Here is a 26,879-nt window from a genome sequence, read left to right as displayed (position 1 = left end):
AACAATTAGTGCTGGCGGTACTCTGACGGGTGAAGGGCATTGTTTTAGACACAGAACACCACCTCACTATGGGAAAACACGTCAAGGGAAGGCTTGTACTCAGATGTGGGTCACTGTAAAAAGAAATCTGATGAACTGTATACACAAGAAAGAAAAAAAGTATGAAAACCAAAATAATAAACCCGGTGGATCTCTTTGGAACAATCGGAAAAGCACAAAGAAATCAGAACAGTGTAAGGGCCCTCAGCTGCAATATTTGTGTTGGACTATGAAAACCCAAACTAACGGAATACGAACACTACTAGTCTAAGCTAAACAACCAAAGGTTAGCGTGAAAGTACCTCAAAGACACGGACTATTTTACAGGGGACACAAGCAGGAGGGGTAAGCCTACGTACCGAAGCGTTTCCTGCAGTGACGGTGCCCTCCTTCTTGAACACGGGGGGAAGCTTCTGTAACTGCTCCATGGTAGTGTCGGGCCGAGCATGCTCATCTACTTGCATGGTCTGCTTTCCCTTCCTTGTCTTCACCTCGATCGGAGCCATCTCCTCATTAAAGTAGCCAGCATCATTAGCTGAAAGAGTAGAAAGATTACTGTGAGGAAAAAAAATAAAATAAAAAAATAAAACAGAGAGAGAAGAGGGTGAGAGAGAGTGAGAGCGAGAGGAACAAGAGAAGAAAGGAGCCTTTATTCTTCCACTTAGTTTCTGGTCTACCCTTTGCCCACAGTCCAGTTTGAAAGCAACCTTTACTATTCATACAAGTTGTCTTCCTACTGAGGGATTTAATATACTGTCACACATGAATACAGATGCATTCTGCACTTTTTTAAAAACAGTAATTCTGATTGTTTTAACCTTTTTTTTGTTTGACAAGGTACTGCTAGGTCGTAAGCTATGTTGGTTAGCTACGGATGTAATGGTAATAAATGGATTTCAGGTTTTTAAACACTTCTGGATGAGACAAGAAGGAATTAAAAAGTTGCCAAGTTGTTTATGCCAACAAATAACTTAAATATGAAAATCAAGTCATAGGCAACCTGAAGAGATTACATGAGGCATCACTGACAGCGTAGATAAAATTGTAAACATTTTATATACTTTGACCCCCACTGACTAAAATGGATTATAGTAATCTATAGCTTCAGGAATAACACCATATTAATTTTTATATCACTATGCAATTGGCAAAATAACCCTCTTATCTGCCTTTATTTGGTTTATAATAATCCCATTAGATAAATAGGGAAGGCAAATGTTGTAATCTATGTTATAGGTGCTCAGTGAATAAATGATTTGAGTGAGGTCAGATAGCTTGCACGTGGCACAAGCAGAAACAGGACTGATAACTCTTGACTTCTACACCATACTCTATCATACACATGGCACTATGAAAACACAGGTGATGTTAAAAATAAGAGTGAGAATAAGGGAGGGAGGAGACATACAGTTTGGTACATGCTCCCTAGGACTTACCCCTACTGGTAGAGCTAGAAACTTGCCATGGGACTCCAAATCCCATTAAGCTGTCAGGTACCAATGCCATCTTACTAGTTAAAGTGATCAGTTTAAGTTCATAATTGATCATAAAGATAGGATTGTCAAAGGGATCACATAAACAAGACAAGTGTCTACTAATAAAACTGATAGAATTAAAAAGGAGAGAATGATCCAACATGGGAAGCAGGATACACAGCAGATTCATAGAATGGCAGATGTCCTAAATAGCACTCTGGCCTCAGAATCAGCCCTTAAGGCATTCAGATCTGGCTAAAAAGCCCATTAGAGTTTCTCAGGCACAGAAAGCCAGACACTGTGGCCAAAAGTGACCTAAATGAGAGATCTCTGTGAGTGAGATCCTGGTGCAAAGACGGGACCATAAAGGAGGAGGTACATTTCTCTGAAGGGAGGAGAGAGCTCCCACTTTGATTATGGCCTTGTCTAAATAAGGTCGGAGTTTGTGAACTCAAGAGGCTTTCATAGCCTTGGCAGCTCATGACAAGAGCCTCGGGTGATCATTGAACCGAACATAAATAAAAGTGTCAATTGTTAAATCAACAGCGGGAGTCACTGTGCACTTACTCCCCATATAGGATCTCTGTCCTTAATGTGTTGTACTATGAGAATAACAGTGTAACTAGTATTCGAACAGTACTTTACACTTTGTGTCTCTGTGTGGGTGCAATCTGTTGAAATCTTTACTTAGTACATACTAAGTTGATCTTCTGAATATAAAGATAATTAAAAATGAATCTTAATGAAGAATGGGATGGGAGAGGGAGTAAGAGATGGGATGGTTTGTGGGTGGGAGAGTGGTTATGGGGGGGGAAAAACTGCTATAATCCAAAAGTTGTACTTTGGAAATTCATATTTATTAAATAAAAGTTTAAAAAAAAAAAGAAAACACAGGTGAGTGGGATGGTGCCAGCTCTAGTCCACTTCCCTCTGAATGCTACGATGCACTTCATCCTTACCACTTCAAGTATTTCACTGTGTTTCTGCTTGCTAACTGTTCAATTTCAGTTTCTTTTTCAGATTTCTCCCCCTTGCCATATTGCTAAAACAAGCGGCTGTCATGCTGTTCAGTGTGGACTGGCTCCATCTGGGGCCTGGAATTAGTGAAGTCCCTGACTCTGGTGCGAAGACTCAGTAGTCTGGAATGGGAGAAGAAAGCGTGAAAGGATACCCAGTGCGTCTTTTCCAAACTCACCAGCCCTCCCGTGATGACGACAGGGCTGGTGAGAGAAGACAGCGAGGCAGCGCACTGACAGCGGGTCACACCCTCAGCGTGTTCTCCTGACTACACCACAGTTCAGGACAGAGCTTCAGTGCGCAGAGGAAGAGGGAACAATACTACCTTTTTAAAGCAGTGTTAACTTATTTTAAGAGGGAAATTCCTAGTAAATAATATCTGATAATTTAAAAACAAAATAATGGAAAAAATGTGACTTTCAGAGGTATGATTTTTAAACTAGGTTTACTGTACGATCACTATGAACGGAAATGATGCGAATCTTTCCCAAAGGTATTTTTTCTACAGAAATTGCTCTTATCCAGTCTCACTGACCAGCTTTCCACCTCTGCTGGGACTGCAGGGCGTATCTGTCGCACTCCTCTCTGTCGATCTTGTGTTTCACGGCAAGGTTCTCCGCCGTAATTGCCATGGGGATTTGAACATGCGAATCTGTTAATGCTTCCCACAAAGTATCTTCCAGCTATAAAAAGACATTAACACACTGACTGGTAAAAGTGGTATCTCTTGGAAGTAATACATTATAATTTCTTTAAATAATCAACAATTCCAAAATAAACAAAAGAAAAATCAGACTTTCTGATACATATTTGCTGTTCCTACTCATATTTGGTTCTGGGATTTTTAAAAAAAAATTCAGTATTTTAGAGAACATCCAGTGTCACACTAAAAGGCACACCCTCCTATCACTGTATCAGTACAGTCATTCTCTCTCTTTCTAAATGCAGGGCCTATGGAGAGCCAACAGTTCTAATTGTGCAGGGTGAGATCACAGGGAGTTATCCCATAAGTGAACATCACCACCTCAAGGTGACATTTGCTAAGAAACTCAACACCGTGTCCTCATGCAGCGCTTTCTTGCAGCCACCTCTGAAGACCAGTTACGAGCTCTAGGGGAAAGAGCCCAGCTGTGTTCCTCGTCCATCCCATACCTTCGGGGACAGGAACAGCTGGTTCTAGCAGTTGCTATCAGACTCAATGACAGAAACCTTTTTTTCAATAAAGAATTTGATTAAACACAAACTCCCTTTTAACAAATATTAGAAAAAAATTTAAAAAAAGCTGAGAGCTGGGAACTCAATCCAGGTCTCCCATGTGGGTGGCAGGGACCCAACTACTTTATCACCTGCTGCCTCCCAGGGTGCACATTAGCAGGAAGCTAAAATCGGGGATACAGTCTCAACTTGAACCCAGGAGCTCCAATATGGGACGTGAACATCTAAACCAGGAGGCCAAATGCCTGCCCCAGAAAAAATGTTTAATTATTATCCAGCTAGTTAAGAGTCTCAGATAAGCATGCCCCATTTGCTCGTTTATCACCTTTTGGGTCACCGACTTGTCAATACATTCAGTGTCTTAAAATATTGCTAAAATAATCATATTCTCCAAGTTTCATTCCTTTCAACTTTCAAAATGACAGGTAAGAGAGGTGGGTAACACTAAGTTGATCACTATTATTGGAAAACATGAAAAAACATGAATGTCGTTAGCCCTTCCTGATAGCAATGACCAAGTAATATCATTTTTTGTCAGTATTATCATTCCCCTGTTGTAGGTTTCAAAGGTATTGGTTTTTGTCTGATTTGGAATAATACAATCTCTTTTCAAATGCAATGTTTTATATGATGAAGAAATTTGTTCAATGGAGATTACTCCAGAAATATAACTTCTGTAAGTCATGATGAAGACTTAATTACTCTGATTACTAATTATTTAGTAACAAGATGAATCCCCCCTTTGCCTGTCTTTTTATCTACCTCTTCCCTTCTGCTAGCTCTCCCGTGCCTATGGCATATCCCACATGTTAACTCCACTAATGGAGGAGCGGTCAGACAGTCTAATTTTATGTGGGTTAAAATGTCTCAATTAACAACCAAAATAGGTGTTAGAAGCAGTCTACAAATTTCAAATTGTTCACATCTTTCCAATCCTCCATGAACAAAATTGGTTTCGAAATTAATTTTTTCTTCCCTAAAAAGGTATGTCACTAAAACTACTCTCGGCTGCTCCATCTCTGATCCAGCTCCCTGCTGTCGCTCCTGGGCAAGCAGCAGAGGATGGCTCAGGTCCTTGGCTGGTTAGATTAGGCGCCTGAGCTGGAGGCCACACCCCACTTGCCCCTATGTAATTTCACCTGTATCCATCCATCTCTCTCCCCCTCTCTTGTGCCTCCTGGCTCTCTCAGGTGTATACTCTCGCCTGTGCTCTCCATCTAAGGCTGTGGAGCTCCTGTTTACCTTCCTTGGCCCACTCGCCCTTAATAAAGCCATATCCCTGTGTATTCTCACTTTCTAAATAAATCCTAAGTTTTACCATTTTGCATGTCTTGTTTGAGCTGGTGCTTAGAATTCTTTCTAAGCAAACTGCAAGAACCCGAATTATTAAGTTTTAGCTTAACTTAGCCCATAACAGGAAGGAGCTCCTGGTCTTGGCCTGGCCCAGCCCTGGCTGCTGTATTCATTTGGGAGTGAACCAGCAAATGGACAATCTCTATGTATCTCCCCCTCTCTCTGTAATTTTGCCTTTCAAATAAAAAATCTACTCATGTGATGATAGAAGAAATAACTTTGAAAAACTGTAATGGCTCCACCTTGATGCTTGCGCCCAACTTGGTTCCAAAACGCATGTTTCTGACAGCGTAGGGGGACTGGCTCATGCTCTCAGTTCCTCCACACAAGACAACCTCAGCATCTTTCACACAAATGTCCTGTTTAAAAAAGAGTGAACAAAAACACGACAAATGCTTTACTGTGCCCCACGTATGTATAAGGAAGTACAAAGAACTTATAAATTAATGGTCTTTCTAGTAAATACTGAATTTCAGCTTACAGTGTCTCAAAAAGAAAAGCTTTGAAAGTGATAGCTAAGCAAATGCTAAAGTATCCATTCCCAAGACATGGGGGAGAGAAAGCTAACAGACTCCACACCCGAGCTACATGCTGGCTAAGAGCAACCTAACACAACAGAACTCAACAGAAACCTGGAGAACGAGCGGATCTCAACATCCTTTAAGAAAGCAGGAGAGAATTTTATCAGCAGATGCAGTTGAAGGGGACCAGAGGCTCATTCTCCCGCCTCTTCCCACTGTCTGTATTTCTCAAAAAAGAGGCCAGCAACAAGCTTCTAAGCATCTGATGTTTAAAATTATTGCTGGGAAAATCAGGGCTGCTACTTAAGATACACTGTCAGAGAGAAAGTGATGTAAAAATAATGAACTCATTATCATATGCCTCTCTTATTTTACTTTAAAATGAAGATTTTTACAAATATAATTGGATTTCACTGTATTCTGTTCCCCAGTGCTCAAGGGAACAAATGCACTCATTCAACTATCTTTTAAAAAGGCCATCTTAGTTGTACTTCTACCAACAGTACTAAGTCAGTTCCTTTGGAATAACATTTTTTTTTTTTTTTTAATCATGCCCTAAGCTCTTCAACTCTTCTCCTTGCCTCACAGTCTTAATTCAGGTTTTCCATCTGGTTCACAGGTAACTCTCACAGACCTGGGCTCAAATTCCACTTCTGTGACTTAGTCAATGTAATGTCTTTAGCCAGTTCCCTCACTCAATAAAATGGGAACGATTATAACAGTTTCTGCTTCATAGCCTGGTTGTGAAGATCAAGTGAGATATTAAATGTAACTCTAGCAGAGCACCTGGTACACAGGAAGTACTCAATAAAAAGACCATCATACCTTTTTTTAGAAAAAAATCTATCTGGTAAAATATACATATATATACAACTTAACTCAAGCACGCAGTTCACAAAGCATTCATATGCAGAACTCCTTTCCTTTAGCAAAACTGCACCTTCACCACCATTAAGCATGGACCTCCCCTCCTCCCCTCCCCAGGCCCTGCAAACCACCTCCTGCTCCCCAGCTCCATGAACTCGGACCCTCTGGGGACCTCATGTAAACAGCATCAGATACGAGAATCCAGGTTTATTCCCCTTAAAGGTCCCATTTCAGTCATTCTTAAAAGCTTTTTAAGAAACTATTTTCTTTATTTTATTTTACCTTATTTTTTAAGGAATACAAATTTCATAAGTAAAACTTTAGGAATAGAGTTATTCTTCCCACTGTATCAGCCCTTCCACCCACACTCTCACCCCTCTCTAATGAACATTTTTCTTAGAAAATCAAATATTGACTCTTCCTAATGGGCACTATAAAATAAAAAAGCTAGAGTATTATACTGAAATGAGATATTTCTTTTAATAACTATTTGCACGTGATCAGAGAATTAAATAAAATGTTGCCCATACCTGACATCCATTCACAATGGACTGGAATCCAGAGCCACAGAGCCTATTAACAGTGAGAGCTGGCGTCTCTTTTGGGATTCCCACACGTAAACCAACATGCCTGGCCAGGTAGATAGCATCGGCAGAACTCTGGAACAAAGAAGGGAAATGAAGGATTTCCTTGCTAAATCTAGGAATAAAAAACATGCATAATACATGGAGATGTTGGCATTCTGTCACAAATGACAAATTATAAGGCCCTAGGGTAGGATATGGTACATATAGGTACGGCATATTTTATATAAGGTTTATGGTGTGAATCAAATGTATCATTTGGTCAACTGTGTTTTTTCCTTTTGTGGTAAAATATACATAACGTACAATTTATCATTTTAACCATTTTTGAGTACATAGTTCAATGGTATTAAATACATTCGTCACTTTGTGCAGCTGTGTTCCGCTGGTTTTTAAATATCCCAAGTATTGTTTGCCACTTACAAAGTCCTTACAATAAATTCTCAATACAAGAAAGAAAATTGTAACAGACAATCAGAACTGTTTAAAAATGGAATAGGCTATCTCAGGGTGGCCATCTGGAGGAGCAGTTAGATGCCAATTAAGACAGCACATCCCATTTCAGAGGGCCTGCGTTCAAGTCCTGGCTCTGTTCATTCCTTTTCCGTTGATGCACACCCTGGGAAGCAGCAGGTGATGGAGACACAGAGAGAGTTTCTGGCTCCTTGCTCTGCCCAGGTCCAAACCCCGAGCCATTGTGGGTACGTGGGGGACAGGATGACAGATGAGATAGAACTGGCTATCTCTCTCAAACAAATAATAAACAAAAATTTTTAAAATCTTCAAAAAATGTTAAAATAGTAGTTTATCTCAAAGATAGAAGATGTATCCAAGGCTGTGGCCCTTCACCCTGGTCCAGGCTGGAAGACCCCTCATCGTTATTACACACTCATGCTCAAGCTCCTAACTAAATCAACCAGACCAGAAAGGCTGGAGGCGGGGCTTGGGCCTCAGCAGGATGTTTCAATGTGCAGCTCTGTGGGGAATCCCACAGGAGTCCCAAAAGAGTTACAGAGCATTGCTAACCCAAAAAGAAAGAGAAAAAGCAAAACCAAAATGGAGTTACTTAAGCTAAGCAAAGCCAAAATGGAGTTACTTAAGCTAAGGCCACCAGGAGCTGCCCAGACCATCTGTCAGAACAGACACAGGTGGTGAGGCCTGATAAGGACTGGGGGACATTACATCACAAGAAGCAGCCAACCAGCTGGCTACTGCACTACTTCACCCACACTACTTACTACACCACGATTGGTCACACCAGGAGACCCCTAAAACATTGGTCATACCCAGACACCAACATCTGGTTGGTGACACCCCAAAGGATGAGCTTGTGATAGGTGACACACCAGGGCACCTTCGCTGCCCACCTCCTCCAGAGAGGGGATAGAAAGACAAGCCTTACACCTGCTCTCATCCCCTGGGGGACCACGGCTCAGTGCCAGTGAAACTCTGCCTGAGTCTCCACTGACTGACGCTCTGCACACCACTCTGCTGGAGCCGACCTCGCCTGGACATCCCAGCCGCTGCCGGAGCCGACATGGGAGCCGGACCAGACCTCTCATCAGTGACCTCTCCAATCCTTCACCTTGCCGTCTGTCTGGGACTTCAAGCCGACTGCCCAGAGTGCGGTCATCCCGTGACTCCTGCCTCTAAGTGACTGTTCTGAGCTCCGTCTCTCTGAGTGGTAATGGAGACTCTGGACTCTGACTTCCATGACTGTGATACAAACCTTGAGAGGTGCCCCTGTATTATTCTTTAAACTTTTGTGTAGATTAGAAATTTTCAAAATAAAGTTCAATAATTTTGCACATATGCAGGTTGGAGGTTTTGAAGGTAGGTGGGAGGAGCTCAGTAAAACATCAATTAATCCACTGATAAAATGCTTCAGTTGGTGACTGAGATAAAATTATCTCATTTTATAAATTAATTCTTTTTTTTTAAGATTTATTTGAAAGACAGAGTTACAGAGAGAGGTAGAGACAGAGAGAGAGGTCTTTCATCCACTGGTTCACTCCCCAAATGGCCACAACGGCCGGAGCTGCGCCAATCCGGAGCCAGGAGCCAGGAGCTTCTTCCGGGTCTCCCATGTGGGTGCAGGGCCCAAGGACTGGGTCATCTTCCACTGCTATCGCAGGCCATAGCGGAGAGCTGGACGGGAAGAGGAGCAGCCGGGACTAGAATTGGTGCCCATATGGGATGCCGGTGCTTCAGGCCAGGGCGTTAACCTGTTGCGCCACAGTGCTGGCCCCATAAATTAATTTTATTAAGAAGAAACTTGTATAACTTAAATAAAATTAAAACAAAGATTCTTGGCCAATGCATATTCTTGTATCAAAGTTTATGTGTTTTGGAATTACTTCTCTTACAATCCTCTGTAATGTCCCGATTAGCAAAGCAGATGTTTTAGGAAACCCAACAGCCTTCTCATTTCAGCGCTCACACAAGTGTCCTGTCTGCAGTCTGTTTTAGGTCACGCTGATCACATGTGTGTGCATCTTGTTGGCGATTCTGCTGTCTAAAACAGCCTCAAACATACTGTGAAGTGCTGCCTTGTATTCCTACAGTGGGAGAAGGCAGTGACGTGCCTCATGGGAAAAATATGTGTGCGCTAAACTTCATTCTGGCCTGAGTCATGCTGTTGCCTGTGAGTTCAATGTTACTCAATCGACAGTACCTATTAAGTAAGGTGTCTTGAAACAGTTACACATAAAACAAAGCCTTGCTTATTTTTTAGTGAGAACTGAACCAGAGGCTTCCAGGAACCTTTGCATTTACCCTGGCAGCAATGCAGACCAGACCAAACCAGGCATTTGTACCAAGTGCCATGGAATCAAACTACACTTTGAAATGGGTGAGTTTTCTAAAATACAGGAGATTCAAGTCAACCCTAGTCAGCATGATAGGAACTCTCCTCTGTTTTACCCCTAAAATGAATGCAATTTTGGAGCTGGCACTGTGGTGCAGCAGGTAAACCATTGCCTGGGACACCAGCATCCCATACAGGTGCTAGTTTGTGTCCTGGCTGCTCCACTTGTTATCCAGATCCCTGCTACTACCCTGGGAAAAGCAGCAGAGGATGGCCCAAGTGCTTGGACCCCTGCCACCCACACGGGAGACCTGGAAGAAGCTCCTGGCTCCTGGTTTTGGCTTGGCCAAGCCCTGGCTGTTGCGGCCACTTAGGCAGTGAGTTAGCGGATGGAAGATCTCTCTGTATCTCCCTTCTCTCTGTAACTACGCCTAAGAAATAAACCTTAAAAAATGCAATTTTGAAATGATCCATCTGCTTTTTCTGTTTCTGCTTTATTCAGCCCTTTTCTGCCTATAAAGCCAACCCCTGTGGCTTGGCTCATTGGACCACTTGTATTTCACAGAATCAGAGATGGCCAATTCTAGGACTACAGACAAAAGCCAGTGTGATCTTTAAATCTGTTGTAACTTTGCCTTTTGACAGTATTCACCAGGCCAATGTTCACAGTGTCAACATATGGAGGATAACTACTGTGAGTAATGAGAATCACCTCTATTATGAATAGCTGTAGTATGCAAATTAGATAACAAAGGAAAGGAACAAATTTCTAGACAGACACACAAAGGAACTTGACTCAAGAGGCAGACAGCCTGAATGAACCTATAACAAGAGATTAAATTAGTATATATTTTTTTAAATCCATAAAAAATAGCCCAGAGTGGCTTCATTAAGGAAATTTCACCTAATATTGAAAGAACTGGGGAGGCATTTGGTATAGAAGTTAAGACACTGGTTAGGATCCCTGCATCCCACGTCGAAGTCCTGGCTCTGCCCATGATGCCACCCTCCTGCTGATGCGCATTCTGGGAGGCAGCGGGTGACGGCTCAGTAGCTGCAGTCTGGCCGCCCACGTGGGAGATCTGGATGGAGTTCTCAGCTCCTTGCTTGGGTCTGGCCTAGTTCCTGCCTTTGCAGACATCTGGGGAGTAAACTGGCAGATGGGAGTTGTCTCATTCTTTTAAATTAAAAACAACAATAACAATTAAAAAAAAATTAAAGAGGATGTAATACCAATCATTCACAAACTCTTCCTAAACAGAAAAGAAGGGATCATTCTTCAACTCATTTCATGAAGCCAAATACATCTTGATACCAAAACCAGACAAATGAGAAAACTACAGATCAGTATCTTATAAATATACATGTAAAAAACCTTAACCAAATACTGCTAAGCTGAACTCAGCAATGTATAAAAAGGATTATTTATACACTATGACTAAGTGAGATTTATCCTTTGAACATAAGATTAGTTCAATATTTGAAGATCAATTAATATATCTCGTTGTATCAAAGAACATAAAACAAAAATTATTGGATCATCTCAGTCAATACAGAAAAAGCATTTGACAAAATTCAACACCCTTTCATGACACAGAATACTGAATAAACTAGGAATGCAAGAGAACTTTCTCAACCTGATAAAGGGCATCTATAAAAAACCCACAGCTGTCATCACACTTAACTGCAAAAGAATGAATGCCTTCCCTGCAAATTAGAAATAAGACAAAGACACCCAATTCTGGTCACTTTTACTCAACACTGGAGATTCTATCCAGGGTTATTAGGCCAGAGAAAAGAAATAAAAAAAAAATTCCAGATTGGATTTCATTGTTTCCTAAGAAAAAAAGGAAAACTCATCAATTCAATAAGATATGTAATAATATTTAATTCAATTAGAAAAGCAGCTTTGTAATTAAAAAAAAAAGATTTATTTATTTATTTGAGATACAGAGTTACAGACAGAGAGAGGGAGAGACAGAACCAGTCCTCTACCCACTGGTTCACTCCCCAAATGGTCGCAACGGCTGGAGCCGGGCCGATCTGAAGCCAGAGCCAGGAGTTCCTTCCAGGTCTCCCAGGTGGGTGCAGGGGTCCAAGCACTTGGGCTGTCCTCCACTGCCTTCTCAGGCTAATAGCAGAGAGCTGGATCAGAAGAGCAGCAGACAGGATTCAAATCGGCACCAATAAGGGATGCCAGCGCTGCAGGCAGAGGCTTAACCTATTCTGGTCCCAACTTTGTGATTTTTGCTGAATGTTATTTGAAGTCTATTCTGTTCTTCTAACTATAAAGGCCTAACCCCAAATGCTTATCCATTAAGCACTTACCACCACTGTGAGAAAGATACCTTGGGGGGCCGAGGCTGTAGCATAGCAGGTAAAGCCGCCACCTGCAGTGCTGGCATCCCATATGGGCACCAGTTCAAGTCCTGGCTGCTCCACTTCCGATCCAGCTCTCTGCTACGGCCTGGGAAAGCAGTGGAGGATGGCCCAAGTCCTTGGGCCACTTCCGATCCAGCTCTCTGCTATGGCCTGGGAAAGCAGTGGAGGATGGCCCAAGTCCTTGGGCCCTGCACCTGCTTGGGAGACCAGGAAGAAGCTCCTGGCTCTTGGCTTCGGATTGGTGCAGCTCCAGCCGTTGCGGCCAATTGGGGAGTGAACCAGTGGATGGAAGACCTTTCTTTCTCATTCTGCCTCTCTTTGTCTCTCTGTGTAAATCTTTCAAATAAATAAATAAATCTTTAAAAAAAGAAGAAGAAGAAAAGGAAAAAAAGGTATCTTGGACTGCCAGAAAACTTAACACAAGAAAGACTGCCTGTAGTGTAGAGGAAAGAGGCCACACCCAGAGACAGGAAAGCGGAGCACCCCCCACACGAAGCTTGAAAAGTGGCTGCTCCCAGTTATCTGGAGAAGCAGCTGTGCACGGTTATCTTGTCTAGGGAGGGAAGGTGTCCTAAGCTCTGCCTTCTGTAACTCCAGGCATAAATCTGTCCTATAATCTGCCCCAGGTATCTCTTTTATAAACATACCAGTCCCAGTGACTATTGGAAGTGTGGTCTTAAGTCCCATAGGCTGCAATTTAAATCCACCAATGCTGTAATGGTTAAGGTATGATGCTGACGAACCTATAAAATATTTTAAGAAACTTGGGTTGGGGGCCAGTATTGTGGCGTAGTAGGGAAAGCAGCTGCCTGCAGTGCCAACATCCCATATGGGCGCCAGTTCGAGCCCTGACTGCTCCACTTCCAATCCGGCTCTCTGCTATGGCCTGGGAAAGCAGTAGAAGATGGCCCAAGCTCTTGGGCCCCTGCAGCCGCGTGGGAGACCCAGAGGAGGCTCCTGGTTCCTGGCTTCGGATGGGTGCAGCTCTGGCCCTTGCAGCCATCTGAGGAGTGAACCCATGGATGGAAGATCTCGCTCTCTGTCTCTGTAACTCTGACTTTCAAATAAATAAATAAATCTTAAAAAAAAAAAAAGGAAAAGAAAAAACTTGGGTTGGATTCTCAGGTCTCAGGAAATGATTCCAGCTAAGCCCACTGGCATTAATAAACTGCTTTTTTTTTTTTAAAGATTTATTCATTTATTATTTGAAAGGCAGAGTCACAGAGAGGCAGAGGCAGAGAAAGAGAGGTCTTCCATCTGCTGGTTCACTCCCCAGATGGCTACAATGGCTGGAGATGTGCCAATCCAAAGCCAGGAGCTTATTCTGGGTCTCCCACATGGGTGCAGGGCCCAAGCACTTGGACCATCTTCCATTGCTTTCCCAGGCCATAGCAGAGAGCTGGATCTGAAGTGGAGCAGCTGGGTCTCCAACCAGTGCCCATATGGGATGCCAGCACTTCAGGCAGTGGCTTCATCCGCTACGCCACAGCACTGGCCCCAAAACTGCTTTCGACCCTCCACTGTCTCTGGTGCCTGTGTGAAGGAAGGGAGTTTTACCACCACAGGTTTCTGTAACAGTAGGAACAGAGGCACAAACACAACTTATTGATGCTGTTTATAGTGACTGTTGTGAGGTTTGAGAGAATCCACGCTGGGTAGAAGCAAGGATTTTAGAAGGAATAAAGCTCCTTTACATCAGTAACACTTTTTTTTTTTTTTTTGACAGGCAGAGTGGACAGTGAGAGAGAGAGACAGAGAGAAAGGTCTTCCTTTGCCGCTGGTTCACCCTCCAATGGCCACCGCAGCCAGCGTGCTGCGGCCGGCGCACCCCGCTGATCCGATGGCAGGAGCCAGGTACTTATCCTGGTCTCCCATCGGGTGCAGGGCCCAAGCACTTGGGCCATCCTCCACTGCACTCCCAGGCCACAGCAGAGAGCTGGCCTGGAAGAGGGGCAACCAGAACAGAATCCCGCGCCCCAACCGGGACTAGAACCCGGTATGCCGGCGCCGCAAGGCGGAGGATTAGCCTAGTGAGCAGCGGCTTCAGCATATCAGTAACACTTTTACATTGGCATAACTTAAAATTTAGGATCATTTTACATCTTGACAGTACCTTCAATATAGTCCAGATATTCTAATTAGCTGTAACCTCCGCAAGAGGAGCTATATCCATTGACATCTCCAGGGGCTCAACTAGAAATTTCAAAGTCAGAAGAATTTAGAAAAACTGAAAGTATCCAATCTACCTGATCTGTTCTTAGGCCTTCTTCGATTAGAAGTAAGATTTCTCAAAAAAACAAAAAAAAAATACAAAAAAAAGCATAAGAAACATGAATTTATATCAAGAATTCTATATACAAATATTTTTCCATAGGCATAATTACAAAAGAAAAAAAGTCACTGCGTTTTGGGTGTGAAGATACACAATGGCAGCCGGGAGAGAATCAAGTTCAAGCTGAGGGCTTGCTGCTTCTCTGTGTTCACTGTTAACCTCTTTCCGTTAGCAATGATCACATCACTGGCAACTTCTAAATATTTATCTCCTCTGTTAGGTTATAACTTCCCATATCACCTAAAGATAGCCCCAATAGGAACTCCAGAAAAAGAAAGCCTAACCCTTTAACAGAAGCTACAAGTGTCCTTCTGCTTGATCTCTCTCTCTTTTTCTTATAGGAGAGAGACCTTTCTTATTTTTTAAAATTTTATTCTTATTTATTTATTTGAAAGTTAGAGTTACAGAGAGAGAAGAGACACAGAGAGAAATCTTCCATCTGTTGGTTCACTCCCCAAATGGCCCCAACGGGGACTGCGCTAGGCCGAAGCCAGGAGGTAGAAGCTTCTTCCAAGTCTCCATGTGGGTGCATGGACCCAAGCACTTGGGCCATCTTCCACTGATTTTCCAGGCACATTAGCAGGGAGCTGGATCCGAAGTGGTACAGCTGGAACTCAAACTGGCGCTCAGATGGAATGCCAGCGCTGCAGGCAGTGGTTTAACCCACTGCGCCATGACTCCGACCCCTGTCACCACCTTTAAGGCAATCTCTTGTGTTCTCTGCTGTTTTTGTTAAGTTCTGACTTCTTGGGAAAGCTGAGTCTCCTTTTTTTTTTTTTAAGATTTATTTTTTATTTATTTGAAAGGCAGAGTTAGAGAGAGAGAGAGAGATTTTTCTATCTGCTGGTCACTCTCCAAATGGCTGCAATGGCCGGGGGTGTGCTATACAGAAGCCAGGAGCCAGAAGCTTCTTCCTGGTCTCCCATGTGGGTGCAGGGGCCCAAGCACTTGGGCCATCTTCCACTGCTTTCCCAGGTACATTAGCAGGAGCTGGATCAGACGTGGAGTAGCTGGGTCTTGAACTGCGTCCCAGGGGGTGGCTTAACTCTCTCTGCCACAACACTGGCTCCAAAAGCTGAGTCCTTAAAACAGGTAACAAATGTTCTTGAATGCAGGCTTCTCACTCGTTTAAGATCAATGGAAACAGTGTTCTTTCTGTACTTGAATGGTTCATCTTCTAGGTTCAGGAAAAAATTTTCCTATAATTTCTACTGTTTATAGTGCTTTGGTAAAGAGACACAAGTGTTTGCCTTTTGACCCTACTTAATTCCTCTAAAATTCAAAAACTTATGCAGATATTTGGTTTTTCATGGCAAAGTGATTGTTTCCATGAGTTCCGTAACAATCTGTTCTCCTCATAATGAGATACAGTTGTATGGGGAAAGAGGCCCCTGAGGCAGGGTTAGAGAAAAAGAGTGTACTTTGGGCAAATTCTGGGGAAGTTCCACCCCTCAGGGGAAAAACAAAATGTAAGAAAACACAATTTAGGGGCCAGTGCTGTGGTGTAGTGGGTAAAGCTGCCCTCTGCAGGGTCGGCATCCTGTGTGGGCGCTGGTTCTAGTCCCAGCTGCTCTCTCCGATCCAGCCCTCTGCTGTGGCCTGGGAAAGCAGTGGAAGATGGCCCAAGTCCTTGGGTAGGAGACCTGGTAGAAGCTCCTGGCTCCTGATAGGCCCTGCTCAGGCCGTTGAGACATTTGGGGAGTGAACCAGCAATGGAAGACCTCTCTGTTTCTCTCTCTCTCTGCCTGTCTAATAAATAAAAAAAATCTTAAAACACACACACACACACACGATTTAGAATACACCCAAGGGAGGAAGAGGCAGCTAAAATAAGGGTATGGAAGACAGTCACCAAGCACCAACCCTTCCCACCCACGCGCAGAGAGAGGGATGGGGGTGGGGATCCAGGAAGACAGTCACCAAGCACCAACCCTTCCCACCCACGCGCAGAGAGAGGGATGGGGGTGGGGATCCAATTAGCAACCCCTCCCCATGCTCATGAACAGAGGTGGAGATCCAATCACCAACCACGTCCACTTCCTTGCTCGTGGACAGAGGGTGGGAGAGCCAATCCAGTTTTGACCACTACTGCATGCACTAGGTGAGAGGCCAGTGTGTCACAAATAAGGGAGGAGGAGAAAAAGGTGGAGTGAAAGAATCCAATCCCTGCGGGAGCAAGGGATGCCTAGCTCTGGGCTCCTCCCCGCACGGAGCAGCTTCTGTTGCTTGCTCTCGCTCTTGCATTCTATTTTGGACTTTTCTCTTTATTTCTACACTGACCAAGTCTGTGGACCAAGGGAAGCAGCAGATGGAAACACTTGCACACTAAAGATTATGCACAGAATGCCTGGCTTCAAAGGTTCCAATCCGTGCCGTGAACACAGAGTTGTCACTTCTTAGTGAGGGAGCCCGGGACTAGAGCAGGCCAGGCTGGCCCCATCCTGCAGCTCTTGCCAGCACAAACACACTGAACAGAACACGATGGAAGCTCATCACCACAAACATTTGCCGACAACACGACTGAAGTTTCAGCAGAAACAAGAACAAAAGGCTCCTCAAGGCTGGCCCTGCCCTCCCGGTAATGCACACCCACTGCATTGGTGCCTTGGAGGAAACGTGTTAGGACGTACAAACACCCCTAGACTGCCAGACCTCAGCGGCTTCGTGTCTTTCTACTAGCCCCTCCGATCGTACGTCGGAGCTTCTCTTCTTAAATAAAACTTCCCTTCTTGTGTCTGGTCTTGGTAAATTGTCATCGACACCAAGACAAGAACTCGGACTCATCTCACCAGGATCCCCACAGCATTCGTAGGCCCGGAAACTTCAAAATATTACTACACATTAAAAAAAAAATCTAAGTCGGCCGTGGACTGGCTTTCTTTCAGAATTTCCCAATTCTGAGATTAATTTATGGTAAAGCAACATTTAACACTGTACTTAAGGCAAATAGTCAATTAACAAACTAAAATACAACTCCTTTTAGAGTATAGTGTTGTTTTTAGGCTTGTTAACCTTGATGTTCTTGCTGGTCTCGCTGTATCTTCTGCTCCTGGAGCTTTGTACTACAGAAGTACAATTCCCAGCAAGATAATGCTGGCTGGCCTAGCACTGTGAGATGAGGACTGTAGATCAGATAAAAGTAATAATGGACTCCAGATAAAGTTAGCTTAAGGACCACTCCTTCTAAAACCTCTTTGTTGCTTGAATGTGGCTGAAGGGTTTTCTGACACTGACTCCAGCTCAGATCATCAAACACGCACTCCAAATGTTAGACCAGACTGACAACCAGGTCAAATCCAAGAACACAGCCACAGGATGACCGACCAGCAGTGTGATCAGAAAAAGAAGCCTGAGCACAAGGAGGGAATGGAAACCAAGATGGGTCACTGGTGTCACTGGTGTCAATCCTAAACAAAATCCGCTAAAACTAGAAGTAATGATGGAAGGGTTCTTACATGTGATTTCCTGATAGTGACTGTTGTAATAGACTCTGTTAAAATTACACCCTCTGGAGAGGGACCTCATTTCAACAACATACAATACTTGTTATTTTCACACATACTGCTAGAACACTGTCACCAAAGGCTAGCTGACATGTCTGAGAGGGACAGGCACTTGGGACATCCCTGATCATTCTACATGTACATCTGTGCCTGTGCTTGCTGGCCAAGAAATGTTACACCTGAGAACGAAAAACTCAGATTTTAAAATGTAAACTATCCTTTCTTTCATGCCTCTAGTGATTCCTCACCTTTCCTCCTTGCTCTAACTCTTGGGCCTCCTCTTTTGAACAAGCTAATTCAGTTAGTCTCCTCCAGAATGCAACAACTCTTTCAACCTCAAACTCCTCCAGATGAGGCCACCTGCATGTCTTCTGGATAATGTGGGCAGACATTTCTAGAACAAACCTCCCCTTTCCTGGGGTTCCATCACCTGTTGGATCTCTGCAGCCAGGGTCCCAGGACACCTCAAGCTCCTGGCAGACTGATCTTAGGCAGGTCAATGCCATCCCCCTGCACAGCATGAAGCAGTTATGAGGATGAGACTTCACTCGAATGTCAACCGTGCATCAGGGCTGATCTGTTGTTGGTGGTGGTGGGTGGCCCAGAACATTTGGTGGAGTCCCTTAAGATAAAGGGGGATATAGGTTCCCCAGCTCTGCCCAGAGAAGCAGCTCAACTACCTGGGATAACCTCTATTTTTTTTAAAAGATTTATTTATTTATTTGAAAGGAAGAGTTCCAGAGAGGCAGAGGCAGAGAGAGAGAGAAAGTCTTCCATCCACTTGTTTACTCCCTAAATGGCTGCAATGGCTGGAGCTGCGCTAATCTGAAGTTAGGAGCCAGGAGCTTCCTCCAGGTCTCCCACATGGGTGCAGGGGCCCAGGTACTTGGGTCACCTTATACTGCTTTCCCAGGTCACAGCAGAGAGCTGGATAGGAAGTGGAGCAGCCGGGTCTTGAACTGGTGCCCATATGGGATGCCGGCACTGCAGGTGGCGGCCTCACCCGCTCCGCCACAGCACCGGCCCTGGGGTAACCTCTTGGACCATAGAAAACTCACCCTAACAGGAAATACTGTACTTACAAGTATGCTTCTTGGATCTTAGCCTGTATTGTAAGGGACAGCCAGCTTGCTGCTCCATTGCAAGCACATGGCAACAGTCGCCCTAATTAAGAAGGGACTGGCACTACAGGTATACCCTCGGATTACAGTCTGGGTTGCAGCGGTAGTGGGTTGTGGGTACCTGCCCACAGCTTCTCTGCAGCGTGTTCAGTAATCCAGCTCTGCTCACCAACTTCTCGGGTAAGTTCTTTCCACTGCCTGTAATGCCGGCATTCATCGGTTGCTACCCATGACACTACGCACTCAATGTTTATACACGTTGAAGGAACACACAAGTTTTAATTTCCTAATTATGGATGACCAATTTTATTTACCACACATAACCAAGATAGAGGGTATGGAATCTTATTTCCCACAACAGACACTGACCAAGATCACATAGTATGTAAAAAATGATGGGACATGCTGAATCGCTTGGGTCTGCTACCCTCTCAGGGCGCACGTAGAGAAAATCAATGAACTTAACTAGGTCAAGAAAGCCAATCTGTTATGTAAGAAGCACTGGACTGCACCCCGTGTCAGAATCGTCGAGACACAGTTTCCAGAATCTATGCTGGCTTGAATCATGTCATGCTCTGGAGTTAGAGGGCTATTCAAATTACAGATGTCAAATACCTGTAACTTTTCATTTCAATGCTTTTTAGAAAATGGACAAGGAAAGCAAGAGGAGTGCACACCGCCCTCTGCCACACTCACCTGCATGACATTGCCTACAACGACACTGTCAACAACTTCCGGTGAGACTTTGCCGGCAGACAAGGCAGCCTTGGCAGCAAACTCAGACAAGTCGGTGGCGCTGAAGTCTTTCAGAAGGCCTCCGTAGGCTCCAAAGGGGGTCCGCTTAGCAGCAACAATAAACACACCTATTGCAATGAAGAGAAGTTTGTTCAGCAATCACAGATTGGCCAGTGTCCCTAACAAGGTTAAATAATCTCACTGTGAAATCCTACTGTAAAACACAATTTTCAACCAGGTCACTGAAAATCTTTGTCATGAAATCACAGACAAAACAGGTCACATCCACAGACACACAGTCGTAAGAGTTATCAGTTCGATCAGTGCCTACACCAGGCACCAGGAACTGTGCCATAGGCTACCATGTAAATCTTCTCTGATCAGAGAACAACCTCGTCCTCCAGGCTTCACAAGGCTAGGATGTTTGCTGAAATGGAACTGCTTCTTCCATGTGCTGTCACTGCTCAGTACTACAATCAGAGAATCTCCAAACTGGAAGGTCCATTAAAGCTGTCTGAGGTCAACCACTCTGTTAGAATTCTTTCTAGAACATTCTTGACAAGAGTTTCTATTCTGCTAAAAACTTCCAATAACAAAATATAGTAAAGCAATGGACAATAAAAAATAATAATTTTTCCTCATACTGAGCTGACTTGTCTTACCAAGTCTCTATCAATCCTATTTCTGCCTAAATTCATCTCAAGTCAGACGGATGGGGCAGGCACTGTGGCGTAGCAGGTAAAGCTGCCACCTACAGTGCCAGCATCCCATATGGGTGCCAGTTCAAGTCCTGGCTGCTCCACTTCTTATCCAGCTCTTTGCTATGGCCTGGGAAAGCAGTAGAAGATGGCCCAAGTCGGTCCCTGCACCCACGTGGGAGACCTAGAAGCTTCAGACTCCCGGCTTGGGATCGGCTTAGCTCCAGCCATTGCGGCCATTTCGGGAGTGAACCAGCAAATGGAAGATCGATCTCTCTCTCTGCTTCTGCCTCTCTGTAACTCTGCCTTTCAAATAAATAAATAAATCTTTAAAAAAAAAAAAGATGGAGACGTGGTTTCTAGAACACATGCTACTCTGAATTTTCATCATATATGCCATTGCTCCAGGAGTCACAGGGTAACTCAAACTACAAATTTCAAATAACACCAACTACTATCTTTTGCTACTTTTAGCCTTAGAATAAAATGGGCAAAACAGGTAATTTTATACATATGTAGCCCATCTAGTATCCGTAGCCGCCTAACCTGTAAAATTCCCCAGAACTAATGACTCTGCTCAGGTAAATAATTAACATTCTTTCAATAGTTCTTTCGTCAAAAAATATTTATTCATTTTATTTACTTGAGAGGCGCAGAAAGTGTTGGGGGCCAGAGCAACAGATATGTTCCATCTGCTGGTTCACTCCCCAAATGGTTGCAACAGCAAGTCTGGGCTGTTGAAGCCAGGAGCGCAGAGTCAGGAACTCCATCCAGGTCTCCCCGCCCATGTGGGCCCAAGTACTGGGACCACCCCTGCTGCCTTCCCAAGCACATTCACAGGAAGCTGCACTGGAAGCAGAGTAGCAGGACGCAGTGATACTCTGACGTGGGATGCCAGCATCGCAGGCAGCAGCTTAATCCACTGTATCACAACACAGGCCCCTAAATAGTCCTTTATTTGATGTTACCTCATATTATTTTCCTCTAAAGACACTCTAGTTTGCCAACATCCTATTAAAACATCTCATTTAGAATATAACAAAAATACTTTGCATTTATGTAAGCACAAAAAAAAAATGGGAGTTATCTTTACATTTATTAAAAGAAACTGAGGGGGCTGGCCTGTGGCACAGTGGGTTAAGCTGTCCTCTGCAGCACTGGCATCCCATATGGGCACCAGTTTGAGTCCTGGCTACTCTACTTCCAACCTAGCTCCCCGCTAATGTGCCTGGGAAAGCAGTGGAAGACGGCCCAAGTGCTTGGGCTCTTGCACCCACGTGGGAGACCCACAGGAAACTCCTGGGTCCTGGCTTTGGTATGGCCCGGTCTTGGCCATTATGGGGAGTGCACCAGCAGATGGAAAATCTCTCTCTCTCTCCTCCTCTAATTCTGACTTTGAAATAAATAAACAAATCTTTAAAAAAAAAATAAGAAACCGAGACTAAAAATTTGGAGCCTCTTTGTTAGTGAAATCAGTACCCTGTACAAACTGTCCCTTTTAAGTTAAGTACTGTCAACTGCCGAAAAAGTCACGAGAGGCGGGCGTTGAGCCTAGTGGCTAAGGTGTCCATGTCCCACACCAGAGCACCTAGGTTTGACCCCTGGCTCCACCCTGGCTCCGGCTTCCTGCTAATGTGGACTCTCAGAGGCAGAGGCAGTGCTGATAGCTTAAGTAATTGGGCTCCTCCCACCCACGTGGCAGATGTGGATTGAGATCCTGGCTCTCAGCTTGGACCCAGCCCAGTCCCAGCCACTGTAGGCATTTGGAGAGCGAGCCAGCTGATGGGAGTGCTCTCTGTCTTCCTCTCAAACAAATAAACAGTTTAAAAAACTCAAAAACTTATGATTAGGCTGGCGCCGCGGCTCACTAGGCTAATCCTCCACCTGCAGCGCCGGCACACCGGGTTCTAGTCCCGGCTGGGGCGCCGGATTCTGTCCCGGTTGCTCCTCTTCCAGTCCAGCTCTCTGCTGTGGCCCGGGAGTGCAGTGGAGGATGGCCCAAGTGCTTGGGCCCTGCACCTGCATGGGAGACCAGGAGGAAGCACCTGGCTCCTAGCTTCGGATTGGTGCAGCTCCGGCCGTAGCGGCCATTTGGGGGGTGAACCAACGGAAGGAAGACCTTTCTCTCTCTCACTGTCTAACTCTGCCTGAACAAACAAACAAACAAAAAACACCTTATGATTATTCAAATTTGAAGTATAGTGTAAGGCCTGCACATGAGTAAGCAGCATCAGTAGCAGTAGTTTCACCACACTGACATTTATTAGGCACCTGCTGATTACCAGACATTCACTACTTTCCACACAATATCTAAGCTGCCAAACAACTCTGCAAGGTAAACACTAGTGCTAACCTAGGGCACGTGCTATGTGATAGACTTCATGCTAGGTACTTTGCATACACTAACTTTACTCTCCTCCAAACAAGCTGAGCTCACATTTTTACATCTTGCCAAGAAATTAAGGGACTTGTAAGAATGTTCAACCAAGTTAACTGCCTACAATGAAATCAGTAAACAAAAGAGCTATCTGCACCTCCATCTTTATTGCAGCTCAATTCACAATAGCTAAGATATGGAAGCAACCTAAATGCCCACCAACCCAAGACTGGATAAAGAAATTGTGGGATATGTGCACTATGGAACACTACACAGCAGTAAAAAAGGATGAAATCCAGTCCTTTGCAACAAAATGGAGCCAGCTGGGAAACCTCATACTTAGTGAAATAACCCAGTCACAAAGAGACAAACACCATGTGTTCTCCCTGATTTGGGAGAATTAATAGCGTACCTAAAAGGAAAGCTATAAAAGCGAAACTGTCACTTTTAGAATCAATGTCTTCAGGAGTCCTTGACCTGGGGCTGGCAGGCACTGTGGTGCAGCGGGTTAACACCCTGGCCTGAAACACCGGCATCCCATATGGGCAGTGGTTCTAGTCCCAGCTGCTCCTCTTCCGATCCAGCTCTCTGCTATGGCCTGGGAAAACAGCAGAAGATGGCCCAAGTCCTTGGGCCCCTGCACCCGCATGGGAAACCCGGAAGAAGCTCCTGGCTCCTGGTGTCAGATCAATGTAGCTCTGGCCGTTGCGGCCAATTGGGGAGTGAACCAGCAGATGGAAGGTCTCTCTCTCTCTGCCTCTCCTCTCTGCGTAACTCTGACTTTCAAATAAATAAATAAATTTTAAAAATAAAAATAAAAAAAAGGCTCTGAGGAGCCAGTGTTGTGGTGTAGCAGGTTAAGCCGCCGTCCGCAGCACCAGCATCCCGTTTAGGCACCAGTTTGAGTCCTGCCAGCTCCATTTCTGATCCAGCTCCCTGCTAATGCACCTGGGAAAGCAGTGAAAGACGGCCCAAGTGCTTGGGCCCCTGCATCCATGTGGGAGACCTGGAAGAAGCTCCTGGCTCCAGACTGGCCCAGTCCTAGCCATTGTGGCCATTTGTGGGAGTGAGCCAGTGGATGAAGACCTCTCTCTGTGTCTGTCCCTCTCTCTAACTCCAGCTTTCAAACAAACCAACAACAACAAACAAACAAACAAACAAACAAAACCAAAAGCAAACAAAAAAAAACGGCTCTGAGAATTCAGAGGCTAAAGATCCCCACTTTAAGACACATTAATCCGAGCGTGCTAAGTCCGAAGATCAAAGAAAAGCTCTGGCAAGGCATGCTGAGCGGAGCACAGGAGAAAGGGACTCTGCCCACCTTGCCGTCCCCTTGCTGGGTAAATATTTGCTCATTTTGTTGGAGCAGCGGAGAGCCCTGAGACAGATCAAGGGAAACTGCTGCTGCATCAGCTTCTCTCCCAGGAGGAAAGGAGCTTAGCAGCCCTGCCTCCAGCCTCGGAGGGACACACGGACACTGCTCACAAAGCGGCCGGGCGGCAGAGCTAACATCCGCCAGGTGGAAACCTCCCGCCAAGTGCTGGGACGGCTGCTCATCAAAGTCTGCAGGACTGACCAGTTCTGTGCACTGACGTCTTTTAGGTTAATGATAACGGCTGTCAAAGGTAATTAGGCTCCCGTTCAAATGTGTCCTTTCCCCTACAGTAATCACAGTGGTTGGTTTTTCTTTTTTAAGATTTTATTTATTTGAGTGGCAGAGTTATAGAGAGGCAGAGTTATAGAGAGACAGAGAGCCAGGAGCTTCTTCTGGGTCTCATGCAGGTGCATGGGCCCAACCACTTGGGCCACCTCCCACTGTTTTCCCAGGCCATAAGCAGAGAGCTGGGTAGGAAGAGAAGCAGCAGGGACTCGAACCAGCACCCATATGGGGTGTGGGCGCTGCAGGTAGAGGCTTAGCCCACGACACCACAGCACCACCTGTGACTGCTCTTCTTACCACCGTTGTAATCAGCTGGACGCCTCCTGGATGTGGTCTAATGAGGCTGTAACCATCACCATTGAAGCTCAGGGCTCAGGTTCTAGTCACAGCTTACTAACCATCTGTTACCGTACACAAGCCATTTACTTCACTGGACATTAATGTCCTTATCTATAAAACAGGAAAAGAGGAGCAATAGTTCTGACACCCCGGAAACCATATCACACATCCTTCATACAGGTGTTGTACTATTTTTTTTTTCCTTATCGGGTCATAGTTTTTAATCAAATTTTAAAGGGGTCTGTATTACAAAAGTTTCCATCAACTAAAAAATATTATTTTTTTTAAAAGTTCCCTACCATGAAGCCTTTAAATGAACTCGATTTTCCGAATGCCTCATCTAAGCAAACAATCAGCCTGCTGCTTTATGAAGTGAATGTGGTAGGTGGAGTTGGAAGGGCACCAGCAGGGGGAATCCAGGTGCAGGAAACTGGATACACTGTATTTCATTCCAGGACACCTGCCCCCTGCCATTTTGGCTTGGCTGACTTCCAGCTCCCCGTAAGGGGTGCGGACCTGACTTCTCTACTTGGTTGATTCACAAGCCTTGTCAAGGACTTCTTTGCCTAAAGCTGGTTTGTCAACCACCGTCTTTGCCGAATCCATTCCTCCCCCGGGTTTTCTTCACTCTGTTTTGTTATGAACACAGCTCAAGCCAGAAACCTTCAGTCATTCTTAGCACTGTCTCCTCATTTACCTGCCATGCCCAATCAACCACCCTGTTCTGTCGAATCCACCTGCAGGCCGAGCTCAGCTCACCCCTCCCCCTCCTCTGGCCCACACGCGTGTCCAAGTGACCCTCGGCGGTCGCCCGGACCATGCAGGAGGGCCTAGAACGGAATCCTCCCTGTTACACACAGTCCCCCAGCCACGAGAACAGCAGGTCGGAGTGGGACCACAGCCTGTCATTCCCTTGCGTAAATCCTTGTATCGCCTTCGAAGGATTCGGCATTCAGAATAAAACCCCACCGAACTCTCGGGCTCCGGACCCACAAAACGCCAAATTCCGAGATTTCGCCAAGCTTATTCGTGTCTCAGGACCTGTGCTCTTGCCCCCGAACGGTCTTCAACTGACACGTGAATCCCTACATCGGAATCCAATCTCTGTGACCCCTTGCTGGGCAAACGGAGTCACTAACCCGGCTGCGGCCACCAAGTCACAGGGAACCGAAGGGGAGAGGGGGCAAGGCAGGTCTTCGACAGAACACCAGGCCCTGCTGGGGACCAGGTCTCTCAGGGCCCAGCAGCCCTGCCCGCGCGCGTCCCCTGGTCACCGAGCTCGAACCAGCGGGTCACGACGACCCCAGCAAGGGCGCGACCCCCAAGGTCAGACGCACCCTGGAGCCGCGCCGCGGCCGCCTCGCCAGCCTTTCCTCCTCGTCCCAAACACTCCGGAGCCGGAGCGACTGCATGACCTCCGCCCACGACCCCCACCCCGGCTCTCCGCCGCGCCTGCAAGCGGAACCCGGGCAGACTCCGAGGGGCGGGCAGGGGGCGAGCAGCGCTCACCTCGGAGAAGGGCCATGGCCGCGGCTGCGTCCCCGGTGGCGCAGGATCACGAGCGCGCGCCCACCCTCGCCCGGGTCTTAAGCGCGGGGGCGGTGCCCCGCGAGGCCACGCCCCTTCCCTTGAGCCTACTTCCCGCGGGCTCCGAGGGGCCTCGGGACTGCCAGCCGGTTGTCACTCCCACGCGGCACCGCCCCTCCCGTGCGCGCGCATTCTCCCTCACATCACAGTGTTTACAGACTTCTGTTTTACATCGAAGAGATTTGATGGGACATCTTCATCCGCCGCCTCAGCAGGTAACGAATGTTCCCTTCATCCCTGGCTGAAACAACTGAAAAAAAAAAAAAAA

General features: G+C 45.5%; 1 protein-coding gene and 1 long non-coding RNA gene across 2 annotated transcripts in view; one reads left to right on the top strand and one right to left on the bottom strand.

Moving 5' to 3' along the window:
- The window catches only part of ACAA2 (acetyl-CoA acyltransferase 2), a 34,321-nt gene extending 7,738 nt beyond the window's left edge, over positions 1–26,583 (bottom strand). Inside the window, exons 1-6 of the mRNA XM_002713530.6 lie at positions 26,534–26,583; positions 19,912–20,078; positions 7,018–7,146; positions 5,342–5,458; positions 3,067–3,214; positions 399–574 (exon numbers count right to left, since the gene is read on the bottom strand). Coding sequence (XP_002713576.1) covers positions 399–574; positions 3,067–3,214; positions 5,342–5,458; positions 7,018–7,146; positions 19,912–20,078; positions 26,534–26,549 — 753 coding nt within the window. The 5' untranslated portion in view covers positions 26,550–26,583. The remainder of the gene's footprint in view (positions 1–398; positions 575–3,066; positions 3,215–5,341; positions 5,459–7,017; positions 7,147–19,911; positions 20,079–26,533) is intronic.
- Positions 26,584–26,700: 117 nt separating this feature from the next.
- Positions 26,701–26,879, top strand: part of LOC138844022 (uncharacterized) — a 36,484-nt gene continuing 36,305 nt past the window's right edge. Inside the window, exon 1 of the long non-coding RNA XR_011379331.2 lies at positions 26,701–26,826. This is a non-coding gene — a long non-coding RNA (uncharacterized LOC138844022). The remainder of the gene's footprint in view (positions 26,827–26,879) is intronic.

The sequence above is a fragment of the Oryctolagus cuniculus genome, chromosome 10 (assembly GCF_051225735.1).
Source record: "Oryctolagus cuniculus isolate XC-2025 breed Fujian yellow rabbit chromosome 10, ASM5122573v1, whole genome shotgun sequence".
Taxonomy (NCBI): Eukaryota; Metazoa; Chordata; class Mammalia; order Lagomorpha; family Leporidae; genus Oryctolagus; species Oryctolagus cuniculus.
The sequence above is the reverse complement of the archived record's forward strand: the minus strand, read 5'-3'. Positions and strand labels throughout refer to the sequence as shown.